A 17,411-nucleotide genomic window follows, 5' to 3' on the forward strand; every position below is an offset into this window, starting at 1 on the left:
CGGGCGGTGCCCGAGGGGCGCGGGTCACAATCCCGGGCCGGGCCAGGGGCCGGCGGGCCGGGGTCGCGGTCCGGGAAGTCCCGCGGGGGCCGAGGAGCTCGGGGCTGGGGCCCCGGCGTCGGCGGGACTCACCAGGTGCCGCCCAACCTCGGAGGAGGCCATGGTCGCGGGCAGGGGCGTGGTGAAGCGGCCGTATCAGCCCGGCCCCGAGCGGCTGGTCCCAACAACGGCGGCGGGAAGGCGGGAGCGCTGCAGTAACGGGCAGGGCGCGAGGCGAGGCGGCTCCGCCACAGGGAAGGGACAGAGGCGGGGCCGAGCTGGAGGCCTCCGGGGACGGCGGACGGGGGGCGGAGTCGGGGCGGACGCCCTGTGGTGAGCGCTGAGCGTTTTGAGTGCGCCAAACGAGCCCCTCGCGGGAGCTGCCCTCGACGACTGAGGACTGAGTGTCAGTGTTGGGGGAGGCTGAAGGAGAGCCGGGACTCCAGGAAAAAGGCGCGAGGCATGCAGGCGGGAACTGCGGAACAGTGATTGCGGCCCACGCGAGGCCGGAAGTGGGCGGGCCCTGAGGCGAGGCCGCCCTAGGTGGGTGTGGCTGATACAGCGGGGAGCGGAAGTGGGCGTGGCCTGTTGGCGTGGGCGCGGGGCGGGGATGCGGGGGGCGTGTCCCCCCGGGCGCGGCCCAGTGAGGCGGTGGCCGAGTTCTCCGGCCTGTGACGCCTAGGCTGGCAGCGCGCTGAGCCCGCCAGACTCCGCCGTCGTCGGGAGACGGCCGCTGGGAGCCCGCCGCGATGGGACCGCTCTGAGCCGCCCGCTGGCGGGGGAGCAGCGCGGTCTAGGATGGAGGGGTCGGCAGAGTGGGGCCCCGAGGCGGTGCTGGGCCCCGAGGCGGTGCTGCGCTTCCTGGCGGAGCGCGGGGGCCGGGCCCTGCATGCGGAGCTGGTGCAGCACTTCAGGGGCGCACTGGGCGGCGAACCCGAGCAGCGCGCCCGCGCCCGCGCGCACTTCAAGGAGCTCGTGAACGCCGTGGCCACGGTGCGCGTCGATCCCGCCGACGGCGCCAAGTACGTGCACCTCAAGAAGAGGTTCTGTGAGGGGCCGTCCGAGCCCTCCGGGGACCCGCCGCGAATCCAGGTAACCGCCGATCCCGAGGCCCCCGACTGCCCGGCCGGGCCGGAGGTGCGCGATCGGCTCCCCGACGCAGCGGCCCCGGAGGCGCTCCCTGGACAGGGCCACGAGCTGGGCGAGGGAGAGCCCCACGCCGCCGCTCACGGGCCGCCCCTGAGCGCCGGGGCTCGCAGGAAGAACTCGCGACGCGAAGTGCAGCCCCTGTCCCGGACTCCGGCCCCGGGACCCAATGAGGACCTGGAACCCCCGCCCCGTGGCTGCGAGGAGGCGGACAGGAGCAGCTCCCTTGGGGGGGCCACCGCACAGAGGCCGGCCCGCCAGAACTTCCGCGACCTGGTGATGGGCAGCTCCCCGCAGCTGAAGAGGAGCGTGTGTCCCGGGGGTAGCAGCCCGGGCAGCTCCTCCGGGGGAGGACGCGGCAGAGGCGGGGGCGACTCAGACAGCGCATCGGTGGCCTCGTCGTCCGCGGAGGAGGAGAGCAGCGGCGGAGGCTCCGTGACGCTGGACCCCCTGGAGCACGCCTGGATGCTCTCTGCCTCCGATGGCAAGTGGGACAGCCTGGAGGGCTTGCTCACGTGCGAGCCCGGCCTGCTGGTCAAGCGGGACTTCATTACCGGCTTCACTTGCCTGCATTGGGCCGCCAAGCACGGAAGGCAGGAGCTTCTGGCCATGCTAGTCAACTTCGCCAACAAACACCAGCTGCCGGTGAACATCAACGCCAGGACGAGCGGGGGTTACACCGCCCTGCACTTGGCAGCCATGCACGGGCACGTGGAGGTCGTGAAGCTGCTGGTGGGGGCCTACGACGCTGATGTGGACATCAGGGACTACAGTGGGAAAAAGGCCTCCCAGTACCTGAGTCAGAGCATCGCCGAGGAGATCAAGAACCTGGTGGGAGCCCTGGACGAGGGTGACGGGGAAAGCGCCGCGGGTAGCGGTGGTGGGCGCTGGAGGCTTTCAAAGGTGCTTCCCTCGCATCTCATCACCTACAAACTCTCACACGTCCTAGATGATGGAGGAGACCATCACTACCATCACCATCACCAACATCACCACTTGGCTGAGGGGTGGGTGGGAGGCAAAGCCAAGGACCCAGGGCGCAAAGCCTCAGGCAGCTCTAGTGGACGTATAAAACCCAGACTCAACAAAATCCGCTTCAGAACCCAGATTGTCCACACCACACCCTCTTTCAGGGACCCAGAACAGCCACTGGAGGGTGGGGGGGAGGAGGAAGTGGAGGAGGAACGGTCTGTTAAAGGCCACTCGTCCTCCTTCAAATTGAGACCAAAGTCCAATGTATTTGGGTAAAAATTGTTTCTTTTAGAAAATGCAAAGGGTTATTTGTCTTAGGAAATTGAATACTAGTTGCTGTAAGGAAATGAGACCAGAAAGACAAGCTAAATTATGTATTCTTACTTGAGGGACTGGAATGGATGGGGCGGAGTTCCCTTCAGGTTAGCCTTCTGGAGAAAGTGGATTTCTTTTTAAGAGATTCATCATACTTTGACCTTTGCCTCTTTTCTGCCCTCCACTTCCCTGCCCTGGAGCCCGTTTCTGGAGACTAGAAATGTATCTAAATTGGGGGAACAGAATGAATGAGAGTTCCTTTGCTTTAACCATTCCTGGATGTCTGCAAAGTAAGGAATAGTGCACTTTTTATGTTCCTGATTTTATAAGGGGTTACTCTTTCAAGAGCAACAAAAAAATGCAAATTGTAATGAAACGTAGTATTTCTGAGTGTGGAAATGACAGGCTGCCCCATTTTTTACTAATTGCATTTGCGTTTTAAGGTACTACTGAAGGTCAGATCGAAGTTGAAATGCAAAAATACTAATTAGATAATAATAGGAATAAAATGGGAATCCTCTTAGTATTTTATGTGTATTGTAAGTAGCAGTTAAATTATTTTTTTAAAAAAATTTCAGTTTTAATCACTGAACAAAAGAAACAGGCAACATTCACTTCTGTAGTATGGTTTCCAGCTATCTCAAACACCACTATTAAGGTACACCAGTGTTAAGATATATTAATAACTACACAAAATTTTATTTAAAGAGGGCACTTAGCAGCCTATGATAGTTTTAAATAAAATGTTGCCTCTCCTTCGGATCCTCACTAACTTGTGTTACTATTCTAAAAGTTTGCATTTGCTGGGGTGTTTATTCTGAGGATCATATAACCATTGTTCTACTTGGCATAACCCTGTTTAATGGTGCTTAGAGCTGAATTACCTACAGAAACTGTTTCTGGTTTAAATAATTAGCACAAATTGGCTCATGAGCCCATGTTTCTGTGAAGTAATTATTAAACCAACTTAATGATCCTCAGGTAAGGTACACTTTTTATTTTACTACATTGGTAGTCTCTATGACTTGTAGCAATGTTTTACAAATGTTTAAAATGCTAAACTTATTTTTCCAACCTTTTCTTGACAATTAGATACCTATCCTGTAGTTACTGAAAATGGGTGGTAAATCTACCCAGTTAAAATGGCACTTTATAAAAGGGAATAGAGAAGAGATGGGACTATTTCTATATTTAAATGCTGCTGGCTATTAAATTCCTTTGTATATAAATGAAAAATACCAATCATTAAAATTAAGGACTTAAGTGTGGTTCTTAATTATATTTCATTCATTTATATTAGAGTAAATGGCTTCATAATTACTTTAAAATTTAACCCACAAGCATATGAAATCTGTTTGTCATAAAATTGGAAAAAATTTTCGAGAGGGACTAATTTAAACAAGTCCTTCTCCTTTAGTCTTTTGGGTCACGTAATTGCTGAAACCTAAGTACCTACAGACTACAGGATAACGAAGTTCACAGCCTGCAGGGTGAATGAACCCATGTGTGAACTGCACAAAACAATTCATAGAAAATGCATAGAAATTTGTAACACTTTTGTCACATCTGTCTCTAGATGCTCATTGAATTTGTTTAAAGATGGATGAAAGGCCGGGCATAGTGACTCATGCCTGTGATCCCAGCAGTTTGGAAGGCCGAGGCAGGTGGATCACTTGAGGCCAGGAGTTTGAAACCATCCTGGCCAACATGGTAAAAACGTGTCTCTTCTAAAAATACAAAAATTAGCTGGCGTGGTGATGCGTTCCTATAGTCCCAGCTATTTAGGAGGCTGAGGCATGAGAATCACTTAAACCTGAGAGACGAAAGTTGCAGTGAGCCAAGATCATGCCACTGTATTCCAGCCTGGGCAACGGAGACTCTGTCTCAAAAAAAAAGAAAAAAGATGAATGAAAATATGAAATATCTAAACTATTATGCATTCATTTGCCTTTTGTTGTGGGATTTTAGATATGAACTGTGTAAATTTGAGAAGCACTTATGCATACACGTGGGTGAAAAACCAATCTAATTTTGTATAAATAAAAATAGGCTCCTGGAAGGTAAGAAGTAGTCATTTGTGCTAAATCTATACATATTGCCTGTATCTAGTGCGGAATAAGCTATGACGTCCCATCGAGGAATCTTAAATTTCATAGACATGTAAAGCTGAAATAACTCTAAAGAGTAGATGTTTCAGAACCATCAGAAGGTTCTGGTGAACAGTCAGTATTATCTCTTAAATGTATATGTTGGTCACTAATTGCACAAAATCTGTAATTTGCTAGGGCTTTAGAGATTGAGTCAATATGTCATTTACCGTGGTTTTCCCCCTAAAGGCTTTAACTTTTCTGATAAAATAATATTTTAAATTTTCAAAAACCCGTTTCTGAGGGGAACTGCTAGCATTCCTTTTCATGATGTGCTTGTTTATGCAGTAAGTAGCATTTTTGGCTACTTAACTCTACATTCCTCTTATTTTCAGTTTCCAGTCAAGATTATAAAAAGCAAGATTATAATTTGACATTCATAGAGTTGTGCCTACCTTTCATGGAAAAATGTATGTCAGATACTTAGATGTTTATTGATATGAGACCATGTGGTTAAAAAACCCAAGTATGTCCATGTGTTTCTTATAAGGTACACTTGAAACTAGTGAGTGTTTGTCACATTCCACTTTCATGGTATGTAAAATGCAGTTCACATACATAACTTGAATATCTGGTACTAGTTTTTTCATGCCTGAAATCTTGGAGTCTAGGTTACCTTGTCTTTCCTTTTTTAAAATAAGTGAAATTTGGGAGATTGTAAAATCTGTAGTTTGTTTTGTCAAAATAAAATATTCACAGTAGAATTTTTCACTGAATTGTTTTAAGTTTCTGTCGTCCTTTAGACTTTTTACATATACTGTGTTTTACAGTTCACAAAATGCTTTTTGAAGTTTCAGTTTATTTGACCCTTTTCGTATCCCTTAAGATTATGGGCCATATGTTCTTGACTTACAGATAAGAAAATAAAGGTTAATGGTTGTTCAGGGTCACACAGTAAAAAGCCGTTAGTAAGATCTTAAGAGTCAGTGTTTTCCCACAATGTTACCTTTTCTGCACGTTGAATTGCCACATTTTTAGCAAAACAGCTGTAGTTTGGCACCAGTGATGGAGGAATCAACTAGGAGAGAAGGTTAATACCTCCACCACTACCTAAAAAAAAGCTGTATAGGTTTTGCACACACCATCCGCCATAAACCCTCCCTACCCAGGGCTGACTTCAAGACAGGTGTAGGAATACTGTTTTTCATTTTTCAACCTCTGTCAAGCATTGAGAGTTAATTAATTTCCTCATCAAGGCTGCCTGTGATCTGTATTTTTAGCAAAATTCAACTCTGTTGAATGGCAAAGGGATGTGGTACTCCTTGGTGTAATCGCCCACTATTGCTCTCTCCAGGAGATCCCACTATTATGGCTGCTGGGGGTTTTGTTGTTTTATGACAACCCATAAAATATTTTTCAGGATAAGTGAAAGACTAGATAAGTAGTTTCTAGAATAACTTCTTTCCTTAGAAGTACATGTCTTAAAAGGATTTATTAACCAGTTCACTTAAAGATATTTTTGAAATTTTCCTCGTAAAATTATTTTATTTTGCTAAGTAAATAGCATTATTTGGAGTTTCTTACATGATTAATTCCAGTATTAAATACTTGGAATTTGCTGCAAACCAGCATTCCTTCAATGATGACCCAGGTCTTCATAAATCACTGAATATTAGAGGGTTGGAAAATGACTCTACAGGAACTTGTTTCTCAAGATACGGAAGTCATATGGTTCGCATAACTACCTGCTTTTTCCCTGAAGAACACTATACTTTTTTTCTCGATCTTCTCTTTAAATGTCAGTTTCACCTCAGTAAGTAGCTTTCCTATTCTGTTAACTAATAGCCTATTTTTCCACATCGATGCATTGGTAAGGAATGTGTGACAAATGTTCCCACCCTTGCACAGTACCTGGCAAGTTGAAGGTACTCAGTAAGGGTCTTTTAAAGGAAAACATTAAATATTTGATAATATTACATAATATGGAAAATTCAATAACATGCGTTCATGCTATGCAAATAAAGTTATTTTTTATGTAACATGGCTCTTAAATGCCAGCCTACCAGTTCATCTGCAGCTCAGCCAAAAGAACAGCAAGTTATTCCAATCCTGAAGATAAAAATCAACTTTATTAGAATTGTACTTCATGAGCGACTTAACAGATTTTCAAGAGTAAATTTGCTTATAAGAAAGTTTTGCTGTATGTGGTGGCTCACACATGTAATCCCAGCACTTTGGGAGGCTGAGGCGGGAGCATCGCCTGAGGTCAGGAGTTCAAGACCAGCCTGGCCAACATGGCAAAACCCCATCTCTACTAAAAATACAAAAATTAGCTGAGCATAGTGGTATATACCTGTAATCCCAGCTACTTGGGAGGCTGAGGCAGGAGAATCACTTGAACCAGGGAGGCGGAGGTTGCAGTGAGCCGAGATTGTGCCATTGCCCTCCAGCCTGGGGTAAAAGCGCCTCTTTCTAAAAAAAAAAAAAAAAAAAAAAAAAGTTTCCTTACAAGCTGACTCAGGTCCATGACCTGTAGGAGAATCTATTCTAACTGGCTTTAAATCGTCTTTAAAGTATTGTCAGTTACACAAATGACTACTTATTCTGTGGAATCCCAAAGAACAGATGAATAGGGAAATGAAGTTTAGTTTAGCATAGAGAACTTTCTAATAATCATTTGAAACATACCATGGACTGCCTTGTGAGATAGAACATTCAGCCTTTGGAGATAATGTGTCAGAGGTTGCATGAGCACCTGAAAATTTAAAATTGATCATTTTAAAGCACACTTGTGACCAGTTCTGTCTCAAGAAACACTGCTCTAAACCATATTCATTCTGACCAAAACTTTGGGCAAAAGCAGCCTGACTTAGGATAAAGTTAACCAGTACTTTGCCAGTGGTATAAAGTATGATCATTTAAGTTGTTGGTTTGTTATTGTTGTTTTCTGTTTGAGATGGAGTCTTGCTCTGTTGCCAGGCTGGAGTGCAGTGGCTTGATCTTGGCTCACTGCAAACCTCTGCCTCCTGGAGTCAAGTGATCCCCCTACCTCAGCCTCCCGAGTAGCTGGGACTACAGTTGCGCGCCACTATGCTCAGATAATTTTCTGTATTTTAATAGAGACAGGTTTCACCATGTTGGCCAGGATGGTCTCGATCTCCTGACCTCGTGATCCGCCTGCCTCGGCTTCCTAAAAGTGCTGAGATTACATGCGTAAGCCACTTTTTGTTTTAAGTCAACTTTATGCTATTCTGATCAAAGAACCTGGGGGCCCTCCATTAGAATAGTCTTCTGGGTCTCTAAGAAACTTTGAATATAATAGTTCAGAAACGTAGTTGAGCATTCTGGAGATTTGTCCAGAAATTTCTGATATTGATGTGGGATCTTTGAAATTTGCATTTAAGAGACAATTATGGCGAGGGTAGTGGCCCACACCTGTAATCCCAGCACTTTGGGAGGCCAAGGCAGGCGAATCACAAGGTTAGGAGTTCGAGACCAGCCTGGCCAACATGGTGAAACCCCGTCTCTACTAAAAATACAAAATATTAGCTAGGCATAGTGGTGGGCACGTGTAATCTCAGCTACTTGGGAGGCTGAGGCAGGAGAATCGCTGGAACCAGGGAGGCAGAGGTTGCAGTGAGCTGAGATCGTGCCACTGCACTCCAGCCTGGTCGACAGAGTGAGACTCCGTCTCAAAAAATAAATAGATAAACAAAGAAATAGGGAATTATTTGGTTGTGGTCAGTTCAGTACTATTGAGCAAAGAATCACCTTTGGCTGTCAGGTTTAGAATCACCTAAGTGCTGACTTGGCAGCAAGACTAAGGTTAAGACTAAATGGCTAAGACTTTCAGGAAGCTTATTGTATATACCCGATGAGGTTTCAAGTACTTTATAAAAAGCAAGCTGTTTAACCCTCATAATACCCCTTCCCTGATTCTAGTAGCCTCACTTCTATTGATGGAGAACTGAAGTACAAAAACCCAAGTAGCTGCTACTTGCCCAAGGTCACAAAGCTAGTTCTTAGCAGTTCAGCTTTGCGCTCAGGCAGATTGGCTCGAAGGTTTGTGGGAAGCGCTAGTGGTATAGGAAATACCACTTCTTTGGGAACGTAAGAGACAGTCAACTGGCCTGAAGTTTATGGGGCTAGCACCTAACGAAGTACAAATGATATAGGAAATTCATACTATTGCAGAAGAGAGCAAACTAAGAACCAAAAACAAGCACTAATGATTGAGACAGATAATGACTTTAACACTCTTTTATCACTGCACAGCAGTAGGGTTAGAACTGGATTTTTAGGAGTTTGCATTTTCTGGTGTCACCTAGGATCAGGAAAGAATATTTGGGTCAGGAAAGAATATTTCTTTAGCTCAGAATGGTGGAGCTGCTAAAATATTTGAGGTGTAGTTATACTTCTTTCTTTAGGCTCACCTCCCCTCTGTCCAGCCGCCTTTCACTTGTCTGAGTACTTAAGCATTAACAGAAGGGCTTAGCCCACTTCCACATAATAATGAGATTAAAGGCCAGTGTAGAAGAAAACCAGCATCTGGAAGAAAACACAGCATCTGGTTTTCGTACTATACATTTATAAATTTGCAGCCCACTAAAATAATTCTGATAGTTCATTTTGAGACCGGGCGCGGTGGCTCATGCCTGTAATCTCAGCACTTTGGGAGGCTGAGATGGGCAGATCACCTGAGGTCAGTAGTCTGAGACCAGCTGGCCAACATGGTAAAACCCTGTCTTTACTAAAACTACAAAAATTAGCCGGGTGTGGTGGCACATGCCTGTAATCCCAGCTACTCGGGAGGCTGAGGCAGGAGAATCACTTGAACCCTGGAGGCAGAGCTTGCAGTGAGCCGAGATTATGCCATTGCACTCCAGCCTGGGCATGATGAAACTCTGTCTCAAAAAAGGAAAAAAAAAAAAAGTTCATTTTGGCACAGGCAGGAGTGTTATGTTTGTTCTATCGGAATCTATTACAAAGGGTGCTATTTTCCCTGCGTGTAAATCCCTGGTGGCTTCTTCCTTGAGCCCATACCCATACCCAGCCACTCGTCATTGTCCTCGTCTGCACCCCTGCATGTCCCTCTCCGGTGCACCACCAGTTTTCTTGCCCACTGTGCAACTGCTCTCCAGAGTGGATGTCTCAGCCACACAGCCATCCTGAGCAGGCTTGTACTCAGGGGCTGTTTATGGGTTAACAGAATGAACGGCTCTTCTTGCCAGCTGGCCTCCGGCGGTCCGGACTCTGCCCCACTGTTCTTGGATCTCTAAGAGGGTGACCTATCTGGAGCTTCCCCTAACCAAAACCCAGAGTGACTCTCATGGACGGCTGTTGGCAGGCGACTCCAGTTTCTGTGTGGTCAGATGGAATTTGCCTAAAAGCTATCCTACCCTGATTATTCTTCCCAATGTCTGACACCCTGAAATGGCACGTGGCTTAAGGTGTGCACCCAGGTGGGTGCTGTGAGAGAATTCTGTCCAGGAAAGAGAATGCTCTGGTCCAAAATCAACCTCTAGAAAACCATGATGCCTTTGTCAAGAAGGTGGATACCCCCATGGAAGCGAAATCAGTCTCCTAAAAGAACTCCAAAAACAAGGTTGGTAGGTTTGGGGTGGGGAGAGGAAAGGAGAAGGGAGAGGACCCAGGAGAGCCTAGGATGGGGTCTGGACAGCCAAGAGGTGCTCATGGGAGTCTTTGGCAAACCACAGGGGTCTTCTCCTATGTCGTCTTTGTGCCCATTTAATTTTAAAATAATGTGATGGGTGCCTTCTGTGCACTGCACAGCTCGGGAAGGAGCTGGGTCTGCTGTTGATTCAGAGCTTTGCAAGCCCACTTCTTCAAAAGAGGCCAACGGAGCATGGAGGGTGGCCTGAGGCTAAGACAAAAATAAACACCAAAGTTCAGCCCATCTTACAAAATTGTTTTGAGATAACCTTCACTCTCCAGGGAGGGGTAGCAGGAGGCAAGCACATTGGAGCAGGTAGGGGTCATCGGGAAGAGTACTTTGAAAGCTAGCCTGAGAAATTCATACAGAAAGAGGCTCTGGGAAGCTTTTTGAGCAGGAAGGTAACATGATGAATATTGTATTTTAAGAAATTCATCTGGAAGAATCAACTGCTTTTACTATTCTGACCATTATTCTGAACCATGACACATGCTTTCAACGGAACTTGCCCATCTCACAAACATGATTTCACTCCTAGACTGTTCTTCAGGTTTCCATCTACAGCCATCTGTGAGTTGTCTGGGGAATGTTGCTGGAGGTCTGCTCCTCTTTTTCTTTCCTTGTACGGAGGTAATGAATAGTCTAGATATCTGAGAATCTTGTGATTGTGGTCTGATCATACCAAGTGCTGCTAAAAATGTGGTGCAACGAGAACTCTCATACGCAGAAAGGGTGTAATTAGTGCCACCGTGGAGGGTAATGTGGAAAAACTACTTGGAAACGTAGTTGAAGACACACATACCCTTTAACTCAACTATTTCACTTCTCATCACATATGCTGCACCAGTGGTGCCCTTGGGACCAGCAGCATCCTCTTCTTAGACATGCAGAATCTAGCCGGGCATGGTGGCTCATGCCTGTAATCCAAGCACTTCAGGAGGCCAAGGTGGGCAGATCACCTGAGGTCAGGAGTTCGAGACCAGCCTTGCCAACGTGGCGAAACCCATTCTCTACTAAAGATACAAAAATTAGCCTGGAATGGTGGTGGGTGCCTGTAATCCCAGCTACTTGGGAGGCTGAGGCAGGAGAATTGCCTGAACCCAGGAGGCAGAGCTTGTAGTGAGTGGAGATGGCACCACTGCACTCCAGCTCTGGTGATGTGAAAAAAATGGGGGGGAAGGGAAGGGAAGGGAAGGGGAGGGGAGGGGAGGGAAGGGAAGGGAAAAGGAACGGAAAGGAAGGGAAAAGAAAGGCAAGGCAAGACAGAATCTCAGGCCCCTCCCAGTCCTACTAAACTGGAATCTGCATTTTAGACCCTGGGAACTCCCAGGCACTGGCCTGGAGATCTCAAATATATGTGCATATGTCTTTGTTGCAGTATCGTTTGTAATAACAGTAGAAAAGAGAACAACCCGAATAGCCAACATATGGAGAACAGATAAATTGTGATGCTGTCATACAATGACATGCATAAAGCAGTTAAAAATAAATGAAGTAGGCCAGGCACAGTGGCTCATGCCTGTAATCCCAGCACTTTGGAAGGCCGAGGCAGGTGGATCATGAGGTCAGGAGATCAAGACCACCCTGACTAAGATGGTGAAACCCCGTCTCTACTAAAAATACAAAAAAAAAAAAAGAAAAAATTAGCTGGGCATGGTGGCACATGCCTGTAGTCCCAGCTACTCGGAAGGTTGAGGAAGGAGAATTGCTCGAACTCGGGAGGTGGAGGTTGCAGTGAGCCGAGATCACGCCACTGCACTCCAGCCTGGGCAACAGAGTAAGATGCCATCTCAAATAAAATAAAATAAAAATGCACATAAATGAAGTAGAACCGTATATGCCAGCATGGGTTGCATCCAAAATCATAATATGAAGGGAAAGAAAAGCAATTTGCAGACTGAAATGTAGAGTAGGATACACTGTATACAAAATGTAAAAACAAAACAATATTCTGTTTCATCTGGGGATACAAGCATGCTTAGTCAGAGTATTGACCACAAAGACCAAATTAAAGACATGGTTACCTCCGGGAGAAGGGGAGTGAAGTGGAGAAACTGAACTAGATCTGCAGTGTTCCCTTTAAGAAAAAAATTAGAATGAAACATAGCAAGATGTTTAAATATGATAAAGCTAGGGTGTATATTTGTCTACTACATTTTTCTGTGTTAGAAATACGGTATAAGGGGAAAAAAGAACTAAAATGACAGATGGACCTTGGTCTCCCTTGCCATAACCTTCCTGTTCTTCCTTATTTTGTTGTTTCTTGAACTCATTGACAGTAACATCTAGATGATAACATCCAAATGCCCCTGAGAAGGGCCGGGCACAGTGGCTTACACCTGTAATCTCTGTACTTTGAGAGGCCGAGGTGGGTGGATCATTTGAGGTCTGGAATTAGAGACCAGCCTGACCGACATGGTGAAACCCCGTCTCTACCAAAAATACAAAAAATTAGCGATGTCCCTGTAGTCCCAGCTACTCGGGAGGCTGAGGCAGGAGAATCACTTGAACCCAGGAGGCAGAGGTTACAGTGAGCTGAGATTGTGCCGCTGCACTCCAGCATGGGCAAAAGAGTGAGACTCCATCTCAAAACAAAAAATAAAACAAACAAACAAACAGACAGACAAAATGCCCCTGAGAAGGTTGTCTTTCCATTCTCGACACACCAGACAGAACTGAACTGAAGAGGTGGACTTCAGCAACATCAGCCAGTTGATGGGGAGGTGAGTCGATGAGGAGGTTAGGCTGCTGTGCAGAGTGGCCACTTGATTCCATTCCAGCCCACTTGCCCAGGACCCCATTCCAGAAGCTGGTACGTTTCTTAGGCTCCCTAGGACACTGCTCAGACCTGCACTTCTGAGGATTTTCAGTAGATTGGCTTCTGCCAAGCTGCCTTGCAGATGAGGAAGGTAAAAGTAAAGTGCAGGCTGTTTTTCTGCCATTGTCACTCTTGCAGGCAAGCCGGCAATAGGGCCTTTCCTGGGCAGGGGAGCCGTTGTTGGGACTTTGGCTTTGTGGGTGTCCAGAACCGTGTGCAGGTGTCCAGTCTGCTGGAGTGGACTGCAGCTGGGTGGTGTGTGCCCAGACCCATGGTGGAGGCAGTAGTTAAGGAGTAGTTGTGACTTAAAAACAAACGAACAGGGCTGGGTGTAGTGGCACACACCTGTAATCCAAGCTATTTGGGAGGCTGAGCCCAGGAGTCCAGGAGTTCCAAGCTATAGTGTGCAATGATCACACATCTGTGAATACTCACTGCACTCCAGCCTGAGCAATTTAGCAAGACATCAGATTACAAAAACAAAAACAAAACAATTATTTGTGTATTTATTTATTTTGAGATGGGGTCTCACTCTGTCACCCAGGGTAGAGTGCAGTGGCGCTATCTCAGCTCACTGCAACCTCTGCCTCCCAGGTTCAAGCGATTCTCCTGCCTCAGCCTCCCAAGTAGCTGGGATTACAGGCATGTGCCACCACACCTGGCTGATTTTTGTATTTTTAGTAGAGATTTTGTATTTCGCTACTTTAGTAGAGTAGCTTCCCAAGGTGCTGGGATCATAGGCGTGAGCCACCGCCTGGCCAAAAACCATCTATTTTTTTTTTTTGAGACAGAGTTTCGTTCTTGTTGCCCAGGTTGGAGTGCAATGGTGCAATTTTGGCTCACTGCAACCTCCGCCTCCCAGGTTCAAGTGATTCTCCTGCCTCAGCCTCCCAAGAAGCTAGGATTACAGGCATGCATCACCATGCCCGGCTACTTTTGTATTATTTTTAGTAGAGACGGGGTTTCACCATGTTGGCCAGGATGGTTTAGAACCCCTGACCTCAGGTGATCCACTCACGTTGGCCTCCCAAAGTGCTGGGATTACAGGTGTGAGCCACCATGCCCCGCAAAAAATAATTTTTAATGAAGAATATAAAACACCTGAATAAAGCACATACATTCTGTATATATAATGATGATTTTTCATAAACTAAACACATCTGTGTAACCAGCACCCAGAACAAGACAAGAAACATCAGCTCCCCAGAAGCCCCTCTTGTGTCCCTGTGAGGCGTGATCTTCTTCACAAGGGTGGCACCATCCTGACTTCTAACACCTTAGGTGATCTTCCACACTTTCTGTATGTCCACACAAATGGAATTATGAGGTACATATTATGTGTCTGACTTTACTCAGCAATGTTTGTAAGATTTATCCATATTGTTGCTTATAGTTGTAAACAGATGGCCTATTCTCGTTGCTGTATAGCTGTATGACTATAACACAATTTATCCCTTCAACAGTTGATAATCAATTGAGTAATTTCATTTGGAGGGCTATCATTTGGGGGTGTCACTATGAACATTCCAATGAAAGATTCATGGTGAACATATGTATAATTTATGCATTGCTGGGCTGGAGAGGGTGCGTAAGTATATCTTTGATGGACATGGGGCAGTGACTTCTTGATTCTCTGTCTTCTGGATGGTAACAGTGGTGGCTGCTCCTGTGGCCCATCTCATGGACATCTTCTGGGAGGATCCTGACAGCTGGGCCTGCAGCCACCCTCCATTATGCAGAGATGCTCCAGGCTACTAAACCACTGCAGAAAATCACATTTAAAAAGATGGATTCCTGCTGGGCGCAGTGGCTCACGCCTGTAAGGCCAGCACTTCAGGAGGCTGAAGTGGGTGGATTACTTGATGTCAGGAGTTCCAAACCAGCCTGGCCAACATAGCAAAACCTCATCTCTACTAACAATACAAAAATTAACTGGGTGTGGTGGCTTGTGCCTGTAATCCTAGCTACTCTGGAGGCTAAGGCATGAGAATCGCTTGAACCCAGGTGGCGGAGGTTGCAGTGAGTGGAGATCGTGCCACTGCACTCCAACCTGGATGACAAACTGAGACTCTATCTCGATAAATAAATAAATAAATAAATAAATTCCCATTATTCCCAGTATGGCCACATTCAGTTTATACGAATTTAAGCCTCCATCATTTATATCCTCATTTATATTCTAATACTTTCTCAGGTGGATACATTTTTTTCTGCTAACCTCGTCTTCTTTTTCTTAAAGCTCTCTGCTTGCTTATATATATTCCAAGCCATCCACATTGTGCTTTAAGGCACTTCACCAATAAGATGACATGGTACTTTTTCAAAGCACATCCCAGGTAGCGTGTTTATCTACTTTACTAGAGTAGATTTTTTTTAACCTCACCAAAAAATACTTAAGTGAGTGAGAGTTATTTTTCTCTTCCCTTTTGAGGAATTTCGGGCTCTTGGCAGGCAGGTTGGCAATCATTTAAAATGTCTAACTAGGTTGGGTGCAGTGGCTTACGCCTGTAATCCCAGCTCTTTGGGAGGCTGAAGTGGGTGGATCACCTGAGGTCAGGAGTTTGAGACCAGCTGACCAACATGGTGAAAACTTGTCTCTACTAAAATTACAAAATTTGCTGGGTTTGGTGGCAGATGCCTGTAATCCCAGCTACTCGGCAAGCTGAGGCAGGAGAATCGCTTGAACCCAGGAGACAGAGGTTGCAGTGAGCCGAGATCCTGCCACTGCACTCCAGCCTGGGCAACAGAGCAAGACTCCGTCTCATTAATAAATAAATAAAATGTTTAGCATTTAAATACTGAAGGGCTGCCAGCAAGTACAAATGTCACTTGGCCTAAAGATATATGTATATATATACATATATTTTTTTCATTTTCCTGGGGCTCATTTTCACAAGCTTGAAAAATGGTAAATCTCCACCTTAATATAACAATTAACTTACAAATATTTACTAAGTTGAGAATTGATTTTTAAATCTCAACACCATGCTGTACTAATTTGAATAGTAAGTATGAAAATGTGTGTATGAGGTCAGGCACAGTGGCTCACACCTGTAATCCCAGCACTTTGGGAGGCCGAGGCAGGTGGATCATGAGGTCAGGAATTCGAGATCAGCCTGGCTAATATGGTGAAACCCCGTCTTTACTAAAAATACAAAACTTAGCCAGGCATGGTGGTGCATGCCTGTAGTCCCAGCTACTCAGGAGGCTGAGGCAGAAGAATTGCTTGAACCTGGGAGGCAGAGGTTGCAGTGAGCCATGATCACACCACTGCACTCCAGCCTGGGCAATACAGCGAGACTGTTTAAAATAAAAAAAAGAAAATATGTGTATGAGTATGGCTTGGTAAAGACACATATATGTTATGTACCCTGCTGATATTTATTCATTAAAAAGCAATTCTAGAGCTCATACTGGGAGCAGCAGTGCCTCTGCTGTGGAGAACACAGTGAGCTAGATGTCCCAGGCTCTGCCCTGAAGGGACTCACAGTCAGAAGTAAAACACAACACACCCACACATCACTGAAGGGCAAGAAAGAATGAGAAGAAAATCCATGTGGGCTAGACAAACAAGGCAACACTAAGGTTTAGGAGACAGGAGAAATTCCAGCTGGAGGACTGCATATATTATGTGTGTGCATGTGTGTATAATTACAGTCCTCTAGCTGGAATACATATATGTGCATATATGTGCATATTTATATATATTATGATGTTTTGACATCTTTAAAAAAAACCCTCCCTGGGGCAGCCAGTTCTTGGAGATAAGAAACAGGCTCAGGTTGGAGCATGCCTTTGCTAGGCAAACAAACGACCCAGAGCCAGCACTCCTCTAGCTGGCCTGCAAACCCTAGCAGACAGCTCCTCTACCTCAATCATCCCAAGGCCAGGTAGTACCCCAGGCAACAGGGGACCATCCCTAGAGTCCAGAGCCCACCAGAATTCTCTGCACTAGCCAATCCTATACTGTCCACTCTGCCCTGCCTTGCCATTCCTGTGGAAACCACCATAAAGGCCGTGGCCTGACCCTTCCCTGACTCTCGTCTTCCGCCTCCTGGCCACCCTGGTGTCTGCTGTGTGGCCTGTGTAGCGAGGCATGCCTCCTTTCTCCGGGACCGATGAGTATAACGCACTTTGCTCTCCCTAGTCACTCCTTTGTTGCCTCTCATAGCCACACCTCATTGATGATTTCCTAAAAGAGTACAAAACAAGGATCAGGAAAGACTTTGTGGAGGTAATGTTGAGGGATGTATAGCACAAGTATGGAAAGTCTTCAAGATTGAGGCTGGGCGCAGTGGCTCATGCCTGTCATCCCATCAGTTTGGTAGGCCAAGACAAGTTACCTGAGGTCAGAAGTTTG

At 46.2% G+C, this 17,411-nt stretch overlaps 2 protein-coding genes across 11 annotated transcripts in view; one reads left to right on the forward strand and one right to left on the reverse strand.

The window, feature by feature from the left end:
* The window catches only part of SEPTIN10 (septin 10), a 75,937-nt gene extending 75,310 nt beyond the window's left edge, over nucleotides 1-627 (reverse strand). For 7 of the 10 annotated variants that reach the window (XR_001888233.1, XR_001888230.1, XR_001888231.1 and 4 more), the window contains exon 1: nucleotides 133-627. Coding sequence is in view for 6 of the 10 variants with exons in the window: in XM_017887260.1 (XP_017742749.1) it covers nucleotides 133-162 (30 nt within the window). In the remaining 4 variants the exon portion in view is untranslated. The remainder of the gene's footprint in view (nucleotides 1-132) is intronic. The other 3 variants (XM_017887269.1, XM_017887265.1, XM_017887267.1) reach the window with 1 other exon arrangement.
* Nucleotides 628-663: 36 nt separating this feature from the next.
* Nucleotides 664-5,335, forward strand: SOWAHC (sosondowah ankyrin repeat domain family member C). The gene has a single exon (XM_017887259.1). The coding sequence runs from the start codon at nucleotides 838-840 to the stop codon at nucleotides 2,431-2,433; it is 1,596 nt and encodes a 531-aa protein (XP_017742748.1). The 5' UTR covers nucleotides 664-837; the 3' UTR covers nucleotides 2,434-5,335.
* The last annotated feature ends 12,076 nt before the right edge of the window (nucleotides 5,336-17,411 follow it).

This window comes from Rhinopithecus bieti, unplaced genomic scaffold (assembly GCF_001698545.2).
Source record: "Rhinopithecus bieti isolate Rb0 unplaced genomic scaffold, ASM169854v2 scaffold_15133, whole genome shotgun sequence".
NCBI lineage: Eukaryota > Metazoa > Chordata > Mammalia > Primates > Cercopithecidae > Rhinopithecus > Rhinopithecus bieti.

Bases quoted from the DNA above. Each gene is read 5' to 3' on its own strand.
- SOWAHC (XM_017887259.1), top strand. From the start codon at position 838: ATGGAGGGGTCGGCAGAGTGGGGCCCCGAGGCGGTGCTGGGCCCCGAG.